The sequence below is a fragment of the Trichosurus vulpecula genome, chromosome 1, assembly GCF_011100635.1.
Source record: "Trichosurus vulpecula isolate mTriVul1 chromosome 1, mTriVul1.pri, whole genome shotgun sequence".
NCBI classification, from domain to species: Eukaryota; Metazoa; Chordata; class Mammalia; order Diprotodontia; family Phalangeridae; genus Trichosurus; species Trichosurus vulpecula.
The window spans coordinates 36,094,195-36,112,424 of record NC_050573.1 but is presented as its reverse complement, the minus strand read 5'-3'; the positions used below and the strand labels follow the sequence as shown (position 1 = coordinate 36,112,424).

At 48.0% G+C, this 18,230-nt stretch overlaps 1 protein-coding gene across 1 annotated transcript in view; it reads right to left on the bottom strand.

Annotated features, from left to right (window-relative positions):
* The window catches only part of TMEM120B (transmembrane protein 120B), a 47,405-nt gene extending 35,872 nt beyond the window's left edge, over positions 1–11,533 (bottom strand). The window contains 4 exon segments of the mRNA XM_036764712.1: positions 10,755–10,984; positions 10,987–11,010; positions 11,013–11,222; positions 11,521–11,533. Coding sequence (XP_036620607.1) covers positions 10,755–10,984; positions 10,987–11,010; positions 11,013–11,222; positions 11,521–11,533 — 477 coding nt within the window.
* Between the last annotated feature and the right edge of the window lie 6,697 nt (positions 11,534–18,230).

The window sequence follows — 18,230 nt, the reverse complement described above, 5'->3', positions numbered from 1 at the left end:
CAGGAGCGAGAGACAGCAAGGGGCAACCAGCCCTTCCCAAGATGCAGGGCCTCATCACCATCACTGGCACCCTCTCAATCTTGACCCTTTGGAGAACTGGTTTAAATCTGACATAATCCTCTGCTCTTGAATCCTGTTACCTATGGTCCTACGAGGATACTCCCTTACCAAACCCTAACTTTAGATCACTCCCCCATTGGTCTCCTTTCTTTCTACTCAACTAGTCTAGTGAACAGAGCTGGAGGAAATCACTAACCAGAGCTGGAGGAAGTCACTAACCAGAACTGACCGGACCCATTATAAATTAATGTTGCCTAATTCCAACTGGGCTCTCACTGCTGCCAGGCAATCTTTCTACTCCTCCCTGATTGACTCCCTATCCCACTTTGCATAGAGGCTGTTCCAAACCTTCTCTTCTCTCCTCAAGCCTCCCACTTCACCCCTCATACATGATGCCATCAGCTGTGGGTGCCCTCTCCCTCTGCTTCTCCCCTCCCCACCGCTTGACATCATTCTATCCTCACTTCCTTTATTCCAGCCTTTGATGGAGACACTTGCCCCCTGGTCCTGTCCTCTCCATTCTTCTCCAGCAGACTGCCCCCACAATCATTCCCCACCCCTGACCTTTCATTTCACCCTCCCATGAGCAGCTTCTCTGCTGCCTACACAAATACACCCCTAAGTCTTCCAAACCTTAAAAAAAAAACCCTCACCTGATCTAACAAGATCTTGCCTTTCTCAAACTCTTTGAAAAAGCTTTCTGCTCCTGGCTCTCCACTTTCTTCTAAATCCTCTTAGATGTGGCTTCCAATGTCATCACTCAGCTGAAAGCTGCTCCACCTCAAGTCACCAACGACCTTTTCCAAAAAATAAACTTTACGTACAAATATGACAACTTCCATGCCCAAAGACCAGAAAAAAGAGATTTATCTGTGACACTATGAATCTGGCTGCCCCCCTGCCTGGAACTCTCCCTCCTCATCCTGGCTTCTTAGCTACCCTGGCTGCTTTCATGTCTTAGCTAGAATCCCTTCTGTCAGAAGCCTCTCCCAGTCCTCCCCGCTGAGGCTTTCCCCAATTTCTCCTGTCTATACCTTGTCTGCGCAGAGTTATCGCATGCTGTCTCCCCATGAGACTGCAAGCTCCCTGAGAGCTGGTGCTGCCTGGTTTTTTGCCTTTCTTTGCATCCGTGCCTGGCACACAGCAGATGCTTAACAATCACTGGCTCCATCTCAATGACGCACACTTTGCTTTTTTTCATGTATATAACAAATCTAACACGGTGACTCCAAGGCTAGCCTGGATCTGTCTTGTCTTAACTTCCTTTGGCTCCCTTCTGTGTATCTTATAATTGTTCCGCTGACTTATTATTACTGCTCCCTTCCCCTCCAGAAGTCCTCCTCCCTGACCCCCGCCCCCCAAAATTCCTTCCCGTGTAACACGCAAGAATAACCAAGTAAACCAGATCCAATCATTGGCCATGTCTAGAGCTGTATGTATCCCTACGCCCCTGTAGTCCACCACCTCTCAGTCAAGAGGAAGGGGCATGGTTCATCGCTGGTCTTCTAATGGAGTTATACCTGTATCAGGGTTCTTACATCTTTCAAAGTCACTGACGATCTCGATTGCCAAATTGATCAGACTCTTCTCAATCCAGTCTCTGCAGCCTTTGCCACTGTTGACTTCCTTCTCCTCCTGGAGGATACTTTTTTCCTCTGGTTCTTTTTTTTTGGGGGGGGGGTTAACACCAATCTATGCAGGTTTTCCTCTTAAATGTCCAACTGCTCCCTCTTTGTCTCTTTTCTTGGACTGATGACCAAATATATCATGGTGTCAAACTCACCAGAAATGTGAGTCATTCATCCACACATCCACAGGTTGATTTAGTTTGAAAATATAATGCTATCTGTGTCTCATTGCATTTTTATTATTAAATATTTCTCAATCCTCTTTTAATCGGGTTCAGTCACACTCTGGAATGACACCTCAGATCTACAGCTCCCCAAGGCTTAGCCCAAAGCCCTCTGCTCTTCTCTCTCCACATTCTGGGTGACCTCATCAGCTCTCAGGAGTTCAATTATTCTCTCTACATAGATGGTTCCCTGATCTAGGTATCTGGCCTGGGTCTCTCTCCTGAGTTCTAGTCTTCCATCTCAAACTGCCTTTTGGACGTGTTCCACAGGCACCTCAAACTCAACATGTCCCAAACCAAGCTCATTCTCTTCCTCCAAACCCAGCCCTCCTCTGAACTGAACCGCCCTGGTCCAGGTGCCTTCGGACTCCCAGGTCAGAAGCTTTCCCTGCTGGCTACAAACAAATCCCTCCAGTTCACTGTAATGGTAATTGACAATAAAATTCCCAAATTCTATCTTTGGTAAAATGTAAAAAAAAAAAAGGTATGACTGAGTATGTATAACCGATTATCAAACTGCCTTGTCAATGACAGGGGAGGGGAATAAGGAAGAGAATCTGGAACTCGAAATTTAAAAAAAATGTTAAAAATTGTTTTTGCATATAATTGAGGGAAAAATAAAATATTAATTCTAAAAAAAATTTTAATGTAAAAAAACTACTTTTAGTGGGAGAGAAAAAGAGAAATTGGATATAGCAGAAGGAAGGAGAGGAAACAAGCATTTATTAAGCACCTACTGCATGCTAAGCACTTTATAAATATTATCTCATTTGATCCACACAACAACTCAGGGAAGGAGGTGCTATTATTATCTACAGTTGAAGAAACTGTGGCAGCAGGTGACTAGTCACACATCTAGTAACCGAAGAGGATTCGAATTCAGGTCTTCCTGATTCCAGGCCCAGCATTGCACCACCCAGCTGCCTCTGTGAACACAAGAGTTCATCATTCCAAAACTTTATATACAATCCCCTTTAAAAAGTCTTTGCACACTGGAAAATTCATGATTTTTGATGAATTTGCAATAAAGTGTTTTTAAAATGAAAATAAATAAAATTGAGTACTACAGTAACAGTGAGTGGATACGATTAAACAATTGGTCTTCTAGGTTTGCAACTTTCTTATTATCCTCAACCCCTCCCTCTCACACATTCAATTAGCTGCCAAATCTTGTCGGTTACAACCCCCACACACGCCCCCTCCCCCCGCCACACACCCAATCTCTCTTCTATCCATCCCCTTCTCTCCACTCACAAAATCACCAGAATTCAGACCCCTCACTAGACTGCTGTAATGCTGATCTCTCAACCCCCAGGCTCTCCCCACTCCATTCTTCTTCACCCACTGTCATCAAAGTAACTTTCTTATGGTGCAAATCTGACCCGGTTACTCCCCTACTCAATAAACACCAGAAGCTCCCTAGTACTTCGGGGATGAAATATAAACATCTCTGTATCCTGCAGTTTAAATTGCTTCACAATCCAGCCCCTCACTACCTGTCCGGCCTTTTCACACACTCTTCTAGTTCCATACTTTATGATCTAGTCCTTATACACACACACACACACACACACACACACACACGTGTGTCAACAACCCGGCTGGCAGCTTCTGTGGGGTATAAGATTCACCCACAGCCAACACCCAGAAAGCTGCCAACAGCACAGGTTCTTTCGATCTGCTTAATTAAGGAAAGCAAGGTGAAGGGGTTGACAAGCTTACTTTTAATTCAAATATCATTCAGTTAGTTCAGGGGGAAAAAACCAACACCCTGAACTTCAAAACAAAATGCAAATTACAGACATCAATAGACTTTGTCTGATTCAAGTCCCAACAGATAGTTACCACAGTTCAACAAAGTTTCAACATCCGGGTTTACAAGCTGGAGGGCTCCTTAGCTACAGCTGCCCGGAGTCTGCTCATCAACACCATCTCCAGAGCCCCGCACCAATAGCTCTGTCCTCCCTTCTTATAGGGCTTTAGACATCATCAGACATCATCTGAATCACCAGAGCTCAGGCTCTGGTGATTGGTTCTTGAGTTGGCCCCTCCCCTTAGGACCCTGGGATGTTCACATCCACATGGATTACATTAACACCTAATGGGGTTTGGGCCTGGGTCTTAGCACCTAGTAAAGCTCACTGAGATAAATTGAGTCACTCAAAGAAAACAAAGACAATTCTGGTTACAACACGTTCCATACTTTATGATCTAGTCCTTACATACACATGCGCACGCACATGCACACATATATGCATACACGATGTTTTTATCAATGCTTTCCCTCCTCATCGCTACATCATAGAATCCCGTGATTCTTTCAAGATTCAGCTCAAGGGCCATCTTTTGCAGGAGATATTTCCTGGTCCTCCCAGCTCCTGGTGATTTCCCAAACAATATTACCTTGTATCTGTCTATATATGCCTACGTAGAGGCACACTGGCCCTAGGAATAGAATGTAAGCCCCTTGAGGAAAGAGGCTTTTTCTGTTTTCCTTTCATCTTCAGTACCTAGCCTGGTGCCTGGCACACAGTAGGTGCTCAATAAAGGCTTGATGGCTTGACTGGCAAGGAATAATATCCTTTCTGCACAGTCCTATGCTGCTGTTTTTCTGTTTGGACACCAGCATGGGGAATTTCGGGGGAGGAAATCTCTCTACCAGTGCAGATCCAAGTTGCCAGAGTGCTAAGTTAAGTGACTTGCCCTAGGTCACTCTGCATGCATGGAAGGCAGGACCTGAACTCAGGTCTTCCTGATTCTGAGGCAGCCGGCCCTCTGCTCACTACTACAGACCAGGCTGTCTCTCTATGTGCCCTTGAAAGACTGTTCAGTATAGAAGAGGTTTCCCTGAAGCTTATCCCAGTCCCAGCCATAACACACAGTAGGATGTAATGGGTCAAAAGACCTGGACGACATTGACCAGGTTCAAATAATGCCACAACCAAAGTGCGCTTCACTGTGTGACCATGAGCAGGGCATTTAACCTCTCACAGGCCTCATCTTCAAAATGGGATAAGAATACCCTTAGGTACTTTAGGACCTGGAGTCAGGAAGACCTGAGTCCAACTCTTTTTGACCCCATTTGGGGTTTTCTTGGCAAAGATACTGGAGCAGTTTGCCATTTCCTTCTCATTTTACAGGTGAGGAAACTGAGGCAAAGAAGGTTAAGTGACTTGCCCAGGGTCACACAGCTAGTAAGTGTTTGAACTCATGAAGATGAGTCTTCCTGGCTCCAGGTCCGGTGCTCTATCCACTGAACACCTATACACATGCATCTCTCTCAAGGCTGCCAGAAGGTTCAAATTTGATCACTTTTGCAGAAGAGTGTGCATTTGATGTATCCATACATATCTGTGTGTCTATACACATTTGCCTCTGTGTGTGTGTATGTGTGTGTACAAGCATACACACTCCCATGTGGATATGCTGCGTGAATGGCATTTACACAATACATACACACACTTATGAATGAGCATGTCTGTATGGATACACGCATCCATGTGGATATATACATGTGTGGATAATATATACACACACATCTATATATTGGTACGTACATACACGTACACGCACACCTCATGTGGATTATCTGAGTGCATGGATAACATTTATATACATACACATGCCTTTATATGACTACATGCATGTACGCAAACACGCACACATATCAAGTAGATGGAAGGCAGCCTTTAAGAGAAAGTCAGTGGCCGCCGGAGGCCTGGGGAGTGCTCCCTGCAGAGAGTGCTGCCCTTTGCCGAGTTCAGAAGGAAGCTGGGACTCCCTCTCCAGGCCCCAGGCTCTCCCCACTTTACTCACTGCCTCCATCCTAGAAGCTCCCAGGCTCCCAGCTACCTGGCCGCTGACCCCGGGTAGCTGAGCCTGGCACTGCCAGCCCGGCTGGCAGAGGTTTCTGCTAAAGGAGATGGAAAGATGGCTAAGGGACGAATGAGGACCGAGTGAGCATCACAGGGAACAGTGTGACCTTGGCTCAGTTCTCCTTCTGGCAAATGCTGAGCCAGGTGACTGGGGTTTCTTGCCCAGAGAAAAGCTCTGCCTGCTGAGGGGACACTTGCTCAAGGCCGGACAGAGGCTGGGGACTGGGAAGAGGCAGCAGGCTCGATCCCAGCCAATCGGCGGTCAGGAAGCCTGGTACTAGACAGTGGGGACAAAAGCGCTTTGCAGGGCAGCGAGGGGCAGTGCGGTCAATGGCGATACCACACGTAAAGCGCTTCACAGACCTCAAAGTGCTAGCTGAGAAAGAAATGCTAGTTATTATCATTATTATTAATTCTTATCATGGTGCTGGATTTGGGTTCAAATTCCACCTCTCGACACAAGTCAATGAACCTGCTTGCCTCGGTTTCCTCATCTGTAAAATGAGGGGGGGACTCGAATGATCTCTAATTCATGATCCTTTAATAAAATGAAAAAGTCTCTAGACCCAAGGACTTTATATTACATTATAAGAGGGCACAAGATGGGAAAGGATAAGTCTACACAGGATAACGTGAGTTACGAAGCACCAACAACTAAGGGGATCAGGGAAGGCTTTCCATGGGCGGAGCCTTGAAGGAAGCTGAGGTGGAAGTGAGGGTGCACTTTCTAGGCATGGAGGCACAGCCTAGGCAAAGACATAGAGGCAAGAGATGAAGGGTCGAGCTTCCACCCTCTGGGGAGGGAAATTCAGTTCAATCAACATTTATTAAGGAGTACTACACCAAAAAACGAATCGGTCCCTGCCCTCAAGGAGCTTATATTCAGGGCCAAAAACCACAGCAGTCGCCAGAAAGGCAGGTATGGGTTGGGGAGAAAGGGGCTATAAGGAAAAGGCAGTCTTGGGTCAGTGACCATTCATCCTTCTCCACCAGAGGGCCAAGAGACGGCAGGCCCAGGCTTCTGGGCTCACTTCAGAGAGGGAGGGTGGGGGGCCCTAAGAGGTATCTATGCTGTAAGCAGCAGACAGGAAACATTCATCAAAATGGCCACCTCAGCATCAGTGAGTGACCTTCTGCGGTCATACCACAGGCCACAAAATCAGGAGCAGAAGCCGCCCTAGCTGAACACACGCCCATGCCGGTATCCACACCATCCTAGTGCCCAAGCACCCAGACCGCTCGCCCCAGCAAAGTGCTCCAAAGGCACCCCGGCGCTTCTGAAAGAAAACTGATTTCTCTCTTCCAGTGGACCGTCCTCAAGTCTTAAATGGGGGGAGAGGTGGAGGAAGTTTCAGCAGCCTGTGGAATTCTGCCTCCATCCCAACCCCCCACAGCTGACTCGGAGGTGAGCATGTTTCCTCTTTATTCTATAGAACTGGAAAAACAAAAACCCCAGGGACACCAGACACCGCCCCAGAGGGAGCCACAGCCCAGAGAGGGAAAGAACAGGATGTGGCAGCTGTAGGTCCCAGATGTGGCAAAAGCGAACACTGAGGGCTGCGGAGGAAGAAACCATGATTTCAACCGTACAAGTACCTAACTTGGTTAAGCTTTTTGCCCACAGCCTATCTGGCATCCCCAAGCCCCTTCCCCACCAAGAAAGAGGCCTACCCCGCAGAGATTCTTCCTGATTCACACATGACTCACTGTGGTGCCCAAGGTCCCAGCAGCCTTTCATTGACGGAGCTCACGGACCTCAGTTCACCAGGGAAGGGGAGCAGACCCCCTTTGACTTTGGTCTCTGGTCAGCCCAGGAGGGAACCGTCAGGACGGCGAGTGATGGCACAAAGTCACCCAAGCTCGATAGCTGACAGTAGGGGCCTTTCCTTCTCATCCCAGTCTCCCTCCCCAGCAGGGGAGGCCTTCCATACACTGGGAGGTCCATTCGGTTCCAAGGTCATCCACTTAGGATCTACAAACCTAGATGGGGAGGCTGGGTGGCTCATTGTGTGGACTGAGTGCCACAGATGAGGTTCTCTAAAAACAGGGTTCCAGTCCTATCTCTGGGACTTAGTGACTGTGTGGTTCTGGCCAAGGTGACTAACCTCTCTGATGTCTACTTATCTCATCTGTAAAATGGGGATAATGCCTGTGGTAGCCCTACCTTATAATGTTAGGGCATCTGGGTTGTTGTTTTTTTCTTTAAAGAGCACCAGGAAGACCTGAGTTCAAATCTGGCCTCAGACACTTACTAGCTGTGTGACCCTGGGTAAGTCACTTCATCCTATCTGACTCAGTTTCCTCACCTGTAAAATAAGCTGGAGAATAAAATGGCAAGACACTTCAACATTTCAGTATATTCAGGCAAGAAAATCCCAAATAGGGCTGCAAACAGTGGAGCATGACTGAAAAACTGATTAAAACACACACGATTTACTCCTGTGCTTAGCAAACTTTAAGAGCCCCGAGGATTGCTGCAAATATAAGCTCCTTGAGGGCAGGGCCTAGTTCTGGTTTTGTCTTTGTATCCCCAGGCACAGCATCATCTGCTGATTGATTCATGTTACTATTATTACAATCAGGACTAAACATTTATCAATTCTTCTAGGCTCTTGAGACCAAGAACAGCCAAGAAGCATCATACGGTAGGAACGGAACCAACTTTGGAGTCAGGAAACCCAGGGGTCTAGGCCCTGAGTCTGCCACTCACACTCACAAACAGTATAACTTTGGGCAAATCGCTTCACCTCTCTGGGCCTCAGTTTCCTCATCTGTAAACCAAGGGGGCTGCCAGCCAATGGCCTCTAAAGTCCTTTCCATGTTCCATCTCTGGGCCTTGGTTTCTTCCTCTGCAAAATGAGGTTAGATGATGCCTGAAGCCCGTGCCATCCCCAGAGCCAGTGAGCAGAGGGAGGTCCGTGGTCTTTGCCCTATAACCATGGGTTCCATCTCTGCCCTCAGGAGAGGTACCCCCCAAAGCCTGGGAAAACAACAACTCGCCAGCATGTAAATGACTCCTTCGCAAGCTTAGCCTGCCAAGACTTGCTATCTAATTGGTGTTAATTGCATTGATTACATAGCTCAGAAGTGTCAGCCTCCACCTCCTCAGCCCCGGCAAGGGCAAAGTATTAACAGCAACCCAAAAAACCCAACCTCCCCCAACACACACACACACCCTCAAACCTCCTCCCTTCCCCTCTCCCCACTCCCCCAGGGATCCCAAAGACACAGGAGGAGAAAGCCAAACTGAGCATCAGGGGCTGGCTGAACTTTTCCTATCATCTGAGACCAGGAGAGACAGCTTGGGATAATAAGCCTTGATCCTTTTTTTTAGGGGACGGTGCAGAACTCAAGAATGGCTCTCAGGGTTCCAGAGGGGGCTGCTGTCTTGGTAGGTTTCTAGAACTAGAGCTGAAGGGACCCCGGAGACCAGATAGTCTAACAACTCCTTCGTTGTACAGAGGAGAAGAGTGAGGACCAGAGGAGTGAGCTGCTCAGAGATCACACTGGCAGCACCAGGGCCAAAGGTCTGCCTGAGATGCATGAAGGCCAGTAAGAAGTAGAACCATGTTTTGAACCCAGGTCCTCTGGCTCCAATTTCAGCCCTCTTTCCGCAACGATAGGAGGCCTCCCATTTTCCAAAAAAATCACAATACTTAGAGCTGAAAGAGCATCTAGCCCAACCGTCCTGTTGAAGAAGAAACTGAAGCACAGAAACAGTAAGTGACCAGTCCAAGGTCATCCCATTTCACAGCCTTATCTGAAGCCCAACTTCAGATGCTTTGGGAGGCCAGCCTCGAGCCAATGACTGAGTGAAAGCAGCTGGCACAGCAGAGTGAGGCAGACAGCAGCCAGAAGTATAAGTTTCTGCCTTTGGCTGGCAGAAGAAACAAGAGAAATGAGATCCGGGCAGACCCCTGGGCAGAGAAGCAGTGCTCAGACAGAAAAAGCCCTTGGAGCTTCCCTCCTCAACCAGAAATAAAAGATAAACAGACTCGGCAGGCCTGGTCTCCTTGGCCAAGTCCCCACAGAGGCTGGGACAGCTTGGTTCCCACCCCCTGGAAGGGTCACACCCTCTCAATAACAGCCAAGAGGCTGAGCACTCAGAGAAGCCTTATCACCAGCAGCCCTCACCCCGAGGAAGAAGCCAGGTGTACGGGGCATAAGGGATGAGCCGAGCAGCCTTTCTCTGGGAGGCAGCCTCCTGGGAGGGAGACCGGCCAGGGCTGACAGTTATCACCTGCAGTACTAGGGCACACACTGCACAGATGGTCAGGTTGTGTGATGGGGATCGTTAGGGCTCCAAGTGAAACCAAAGGGGGTGGTCCCCTAGTTAGCAGCGAGGTGGGAATGTGGAGCTAGGGATGGAACACTGAGTTGGGGGGGTAGCCCATCAAGGATGGGGAGGGGAGGTCACCCAGAAAAGAGGCTACCTCTGAGGCTCCAGCTTCTCCTAGGGGGCACCTCCTGCCTCCCTAATGGGGAGGTTTCTTTTCCTCTGAGACTATACTTCTACCTATGACCCCCTCCCATCCCCACAGCCATCAACCAACTTTCTCAAGCAGCTTGTGTGTGTGAGAGAGACAGAGAAGGACAGAGAGAAAGAGAGAGGGAGAGAGAGAGAAAGAGAGAGAGAGAAGGGGCAGGGGCAGATGCGGGCAGAGTCGGTGGCAGGAAATGGGCTCCGGCTGCCAGGGATCCACGGGTGCGTTCCCCCCAGTCCCTTAGCGGTCAGAGGGTCTCGGAGAAAACGGACCACAACAACAAGGGGATGGGCCCAGCCGTGGGCTTGCATGCAGAGAGGGCACGGGGCTCACCACTGCCTGCCCCGGGACAGACCCAGGTCCCAGCCCCAGGAAGGACGTGAGGTGGGGGCGGGGAGGGGGCTGGAATGCAAGCTCTGGGAGAGGGAAGGGGCATGTGGGAGGTGGGATAGCTGTGCCCGCCCTGAAGCCCCCGGGCCCCACCTGCAATTCCTGGAATTCCTCCTCCAGCTCGTGCCATTCGCGTTCGCATCGCTCGAGCTGCGCGAACATGATGCAAGGCGGGCGGTAGCGGCGGAGGCGGCGGCGGCGGCGGCGGCGGCGGATCCTGCAGCAGCTCGAGCCCCCCTTGCCGCCGCACACCCCGCGCACCCAGCTCGAGCTCCTCCCGCCCACGCCCTCGTCCGGCACCAGCTGTTCCTGCGCGGCCCGGGGCCACGCCCTCCCGTGACGTCACGCACACACTGTCCCGCCCCCTCCGCACAGCACGGGGCAGCGTGGGGCTGGTGCGCACGCGCATGCTCCCTGACCCCCCCCCCCGCCCGTCCAGGGCTCCTTCCTCTAAATGTCTGCGCTCTCTGCACGCTGCCGACACTGACACCCTAGCTCTCCGCGGGGATGCCCTGCCCCTCACCGGCGGGGCCGAGTCCTGTCCGCCGGGAGCGCTTCGGGCTGCAGTTTGAGCCCCAATTCCAGCCCCACCCCCACCTCGGCTTGCAGACGTCCATCAGCTGTCTTGGCACAGCCCGCCAAGGTCACTAGCCCGGGACCCAGACGAGCCAGGGACCCCCCAGCCGCCCTCCTGCCCCCTCCGGGCGGCAGAAAGGTGGGACCTATTTTAACATATTCTTGGGCCAGAAAGTGAAAAGCAAGTCCTCACCCCCAGCCCGAGGCTCCTTTGTCCCGGGAGAGGGGAAGAGGGGAGGGGGAGCAGGCACCTCCCTCCTTTTCCACCCGGAGCCAGGATTACTCATGGGCTGCATCTCGGCGTGGCAGCTGTCGGTTTCACTCCGTTTATGGAGGTTTCTGGTAACCGACCTGCCCACGTTTCTTTAGAATTTCAAAGCTGGAAAGCACCTTAGAGGTCACCCGAAGGTTAGAGCCACGCGTGAGGTTTTAGAGGTGAAGACCCTGTCAAGCCCGGCTACTCCCGCCCCCAGCCCGCCCCAGACACACATGCACACTACGTCATCTAGAGCTGCACGGCTGCAAAGAGGCTGTCTGCTCACCCTCTCCCCTCTCCCCCCCCCACCCCCCACCCCCGCCTCCCCGATCAAACTCCTGTGGCTCCCTATTACCTCCAGCATAGGGACTGGGGACCGGTGATGTGATGATGAATGGTGGCAATTTGAATGGCTAGAGGGGCTTACCAGATAAGGAGACTCCTACCAGAACCTGCTCTCCAACTTCAGAGTGCCAGAAAGTTGGCTGGAGCCCTCAGATCAAGTGACTTGCCCAGGGTCACACAGCCAATATACACCAGACTGGATTTGAACCCAGGTCTTGGTGGCACCAAGAACAGATCTCTTATTTACTAGGACTGGCTGCCTAATTATCTCTAGGATCAAATATCATATATGTGTGTATATATATACATACACACATATATACACACAAATTCCTCTGCCCCCCCTTTACATAGGCATTTTAATATAATAATAATGATACCTAACATTTAAAAAGCATTTTAAGTTTTACAAAGTACTTTACAAATGTTATCTCATTTTATCCTCACAACAACCCTGGGAAGTAGGTGCTCTACTTAGCCCCATTTTACAAATAAGGAAACTGAGGCAGCATTTAACGACTTGCCCAGAGGTCACACAGCAAATAAGTGTTCAAGGCTGGATTTGAATTCTGGTCTTCTTGACTCTGGGGCAGCGCTCATTCTATCCACTGAGTCACCTAGCTGCCTTTAAAGTTCTCTACAACCTGAGTCCTTACTTCTCCAGTCTCCTTAACATGTTACTAGCCTCAGGAAACTCTACAATCCTGTCACACTGGACTATTTCCTTCCCCTTTTCCTCCCTCTGAATTCCCATAGACCTGCCTTTGCACTCCTGGTCTCTCTTACCTCCTTCCTTCCTTCCTTCCTTCCTTCCTTCAAAACCTTAAACTCAGTTCACTCTGAAGCTCATAGATTGGACCACAATAGGTACCTGCCCAAGCTCCACTTAATGGCTGTATTTTGGGCCCTCCTGCCTTAGCATGAATGTCAGTGGTAACTGTTTCTCTTTGGAAGGCAACCCTCTTCCCCTCCCAGCTTGATTTTTTTTAATCTTTTTTTCTGATTAAAGGGATCATCCCTTGACTCACTTCTTAAAGAGACCTATTCACTCTAAGAGAGTATATGAAAAGGCCTGAGCCTAAAAGGGCCAGGGTCTCCCACTGCCTCCTGGGCCATCTCCAGTCATCCTGGTGAATATCTGGCCACTGGACCCAGATGGCTCTGGAGGAGAAAGTGAGGCTGGTGACCTTGCACAGCCCTCCCTCACTCAAAGTCAACTGCAGCTCATGTCATCATCTCCCTGATGCCATGATCCTCTTCGAGAACGAAGGACAAACACAACCTCTCTTGCCTGGAATGCTCTCTCTCCTCGTCTCTTGCCTCCTGGAGATCCCCGACTCCTTTAAGACTCAGCTCAAGCACTACTTTCTGTAGGAGACCTTTCCTCATCCCCTCGGTTGCTTTTGCCTCCTTACTCAACTAGGTGTTTGATTCTGGGCACATCGCTTTACCTGAGCTCGCCTCAATTTCCTCATCTGAAAAATGCGGATAGTAATAGCCACCTACCCCTAAGGGTTGTTGTAAGGATCAAATGAAAAAAAGTCACGTCAAGTGCTTTGTTCATCTTAAAGCTCTATATACATGCTAGCTAATAATGATGATGGTGGTGTTTCCTTCCTATCCAATTGTGTGAGGTAGTGAAAAAATAAAATGTGAAGTCTTCGCAGGGTATATATGTGTATAAATATGTATCTATATCTATTCATATCTATACCTAGAAATGTTTGAAAATCAAGAAATAGGGAAGTGGAAAAATTCTGAGGCTGTGAGAGCCCGATTACTCAGCCTCTGGGAAAGTTTCTTTTTTTTCTCCTGAAACTTTTTGTTCTTTCTTCTAGTTCTGGTTCAAAGATTTTTTAAGTAAGAATAGGGTCACTGTGACCTGCTTTACTTTACTGTAGAAGTACTGTAAAAGAATGGAGAGGGTCTCCCCCTCCCCTTATCCTGTTCTCCTTCTTGAGACCTATTCAGATAGATGTCACCTCAGTTGTAATCATTAACTAAGGGAGTGGGAATTGGAGTTTCTGTGCCTTGATTTCCTGGTTCTTTGTCTAGCTTTTCACGCCCAGATTGTAAGCCCTCCTCCCAGCCAGTGGTGAGAAGGGTCAGAGGTGGGCGGGAATTCTCTTGGGTTAGGTATAATTATTGGTGCTTTGTTCCTTGTGCCTTTCCCTCCTTCGCTAGATCTGTTCTGGCAGAGGATGTCCTATTCTTACGAGAATAGAATAAAATTTTATTTCTGTTCCCACCCTGAGTTGGCTCCTTATTAAAAATTAATTTTTTTAATTGGTGAGGGTCTTTCATCCCACATACAATGTTACCTTGTTCTGCTTTGTATGTGTCTTCTATATACCTATCCATGTACATGTTATCGTCACTGGTTGACTGTGAACCCCTTTGGGGAAGAGACTTTTTTGTCCAGCACATAGTGGGTATTTAATAACTGTTTGATCATACAGCAACAACAATGGAGATCAAATCTCGGTCTTCTGACTCCAGCGCTCCATCTAAAACTTATGACTCTATCTAACTTCAGTAATGACTTTGATCGTAGTAGTACTAGCCACATTGTCAAAGAAACCGATACAAGAATGGTGGAATTCCATGCATGCTCTCTAGAAAACGCATGCACACTTCATTTGGAGGCAGGCCACCACCGATCCCCATCTCACTCCAAGAAAAACAGCCTAACATACAGAATTTTAGGAAATCTCCTGCTCGTCTCCCCCCTCCCAAGAGGATGGTACTCTCCTTCAGCGTCCCTGTCTCCTGAATGGATGAAGTCATTATATTCTTGGAGGTGATAAATGAATCATAGAATGTTAGAAGGAAGAGGGAAATGATAGAGCATCAAAGACCAGTCCAATAATTTTACAGATGGGAAAATGAAAGAGCAGAGGAGGTAAGAAGTCACACAGTCGATTGAGTCTAATAATCCTAACAGCCAACAAGATCTTCAGTCTTGTATCTCCCAAACCGAGCTGCCTCCTCGCTTATGATCTCTAAACACTAATACTTTTCTCCCCTACCCCCCTTAACTGAAAGGTCAGGGGCCATCTCCATTCATCCCAATCTACATCCGGTCATCGAACCCAGATGGCTCTGGAGAAGAAAGTGAGGCTGGTGACTTTGCACAGCGCTCCCGCACTGAAATCCCATTCACTTGTAATTCGTGGCATCACCTTCCTGATGTCATGATCCTTTTGCAAAACGAAAGACAAACAAAAACAACAAAATACTGAAAGGTCAGAGAGATGAAGTGAGGCGGGTTAGTACTGTGGAAGGACTACTAGAGTCAGGAGAAAGGAAAGAAAAAAAAAAAAAAGCATTTATAAAGCACCTACTATGTGCCAGACACTGTGCTAAGCACTTTACAGATCTTAGCTCCCTTAATTCCACAACAACCCTGAGAACTTCTTGTTATTTAGTCATTTCAGTCATGTCCAACTCTCCATGAGCCCTTTTGGGGTTTTCTTGGCAGAGATCCTAGAGTGGTTTGCCGTTTCCTTCTCCAGCTCATTTTACAGATGAGGAAACTGAGGCAAACAAGGTGAAGTGACTTGCCCAGGGTCACCCAGCTAGTAAACATCTGAGGTCACATTTGAACTCAGGTCCTCCTGACTTGAGGACTGGTGCTGTATCCACTTTGCCACCTAGCTGCCCCCCCCCAATTTTTAAAAGGTACTTTATATCTTTTTATAAAAGTGATTTTTTATCTTTTAAGTCACTTATTGCTATCATTGTTTTCACATCACCATCCTGTTCATATATAGTGTTTTTGTTCTGATCTTCTCTCCCAATATATCTCTCCCTCAGGGTTCTAGGGGAATAACCCCAAGGAGTTTTCTTCTCTACTGTCGTGGACTTGACCCCCAGGTAGTTGTGCTCCCTCTTATCACCACCATTGTTAGGGAACTAGAAACTAGCAACCCAGTTCTATTTAATAACTTAATATCAATTAGCTTTTAGAAAGGGATAGTGACTTCAAAGATGTGGGAAAGCAAATGTACAGTTATCTCCTCCATCCCTTCAGGGGCATACTCTAACCCTTGTCATCCCACTTTGTGGAGAGGAGTAGATTCTTTTTTTTTTTCCACAGCCAAAGAAAAACAAAGCTTATTAAAGATTCGCCATAATGGATAGTCTCAAGAAATCTCACCATTTGTGATACTGGTTTTCACAAGCAGGCCGGATTTGATCTACTGAGCTAGATTGAATCTGATCCAGAGGAATAGATCCTAGACAGCCTAGTTCCTACATAGCAGCAGTCCCACCAAGTTCATATCTAGATTGTTGTTGTCACTGTGGTTTGTTCTTCGCTCTCTCGCTCTCTCGACAAGGACCGAGACATCAGGAAGGTGATGCCATGACTTGCATGTGAATGGGATTTAAGTGAGGCAGGGCTACGCAAAGTCATCAGCCTCCGTTTCTCCTCCAGAGCCATCTGGGTTCAATGGCCGGATATAGATCAGGATGAATGGAGATGGCCCCAGTCCTATCTAGATACAGAATGACTGTGGATGATCTCATTCCATCCCCTCTTCTCCAGCAGATTTCTCACTCTACCATCCCTCCTCTCTCATTAATCTTCAGTAGCTCCCTGTCTACTGGCTCTTTTCCTACTGCCTGTAACCACGGCCGTGTTTCCACATCCTCCCAAACACTCTCACTTGGTCCATCCCTCCCCGCTAGCTGTCATCCTATGAATCTCCCCTCTATTTTGTGACTGAACCCCTTGAGAAGACCATCGACACTAGGCATTGTAACTTTTTTTCTTCTCACTGTCCTCTTAGCTCTTCGAAATCCCTTCTGGCCTCATCATTCATCTGAAACTGGTTTCTTATAGCCTGTTCTAAATCCTCGCCTTTCTTGACCTTTCTGCAGCCTTTGACACTAGCAATCACCATCTTCTTGATACCTCCCTCTAGGGTTTTGTGACACTCTTCTCTCCTGGTTCACCTTCTCCCTCCCTGACTGATCCTTCTCTGTCTCCTTTGCTTGATCTTCATCCTGCTAACTCTGGGGGTTCCCCAAGCATATTTTTTTCACTTTATTTTTCTTGCTTTTTTTTTTTTTGCAATATGGCTAATATGGAAATATGTTTTACATGACCTCACATGTACAATTGAGGACTGAAGCTAGGGGAGATAATTTGGAACTCAAAATAATTAATGTTCAGTTTTTTAAAAATTAAATTTTGAAAATGAACTATGGGGGTCCCTCAAGGCTCTGCCCTACAGGGTGTTCCTAAAGTCTGGATACATAGGCAAAAATGTATATTTTCAAGAAATGAATGAAAATTTCAACCACATTTTATTTAATTGGACTATTAACAAATAACATCTTCAATCTGATTTCCATCATTTGTGATGCAAAGGTTGATACGCTTTGCAAGATTCACGTGAACTCGATGCAATAACTCCTCATTGCCATCAGTTTTCCTATGTGTCCAGACTCTAGGGACACCTTGCGTATTATTTCACTTGGTGATTTTATCAGCTCCTGTGGTTTCAAATGCCATCTCTATGAAAATCTACTTGTCCCCCTAATCTCTCTCCCAATACCCAGTGTCACATCTCTAATTACCTGTTTGACATCTTGAAGTGGATGCCCCATCGTCATCCTAGACTCAGTGTTCTAAAGTGAATCCATTTTTTTTACCCTAAACCCTCCCCTCCTCCTAGCTTCCCTAGCTTTACTGTAGAGGGCAATACCATCCTCCTGGCCCTTGAGGCTCCCAACCTGGGGTCATCCTGGACTCCTCACTATCTCTCACCACCCCACAAGGTTCACATCAAAGCTCTTGCCAAGGTCTGTTGATTTCAGTTTGCAACCTCTCTAGAGGGAGCAAATGCTAATAATTGGGAGAATCAGGACAAAACTCCAAGGAAGTGACATCTGAGCTATGTTTAGGGGGAATTCACAGATTCAAGTGGCAGAGGTGAGGAGGGAGTACATTCCTGGTGTGGGGCACAGGCAGCGCAAAGGCCCTGAGATAGGAAATGGAATGTCATTTATGTGGGGCATCTGGTACACCGATCTGCCTGGAACAGGGAGTACACGGAGAGAACTATTGTGAAATAAGACAGGAAAGACATGTGGGACTTAGATTGTAGAGAGCCTTAAATATCAGATTTGGTGTTGTCATGTCTGACTCTCTGTGATCCCATTTGGGGTTTTCTTGGCAGAAATGTTGGAGAGATTTGCCATTTCCTTCTCCAGTTCATTTTACAAATGAGGAAACTCAGGCAAACAGGGTTAAGTGACTCGCCCAGAGTCACACAGGTATGAAGTGTCTGAGGCCCAGATTTGAACTCAGGAAGATGAGTCTTCTTGACTCCGAAGCCCAGCCTCTGTGCACTATGGCACCACCTAACTGCCCAAATGTCAGG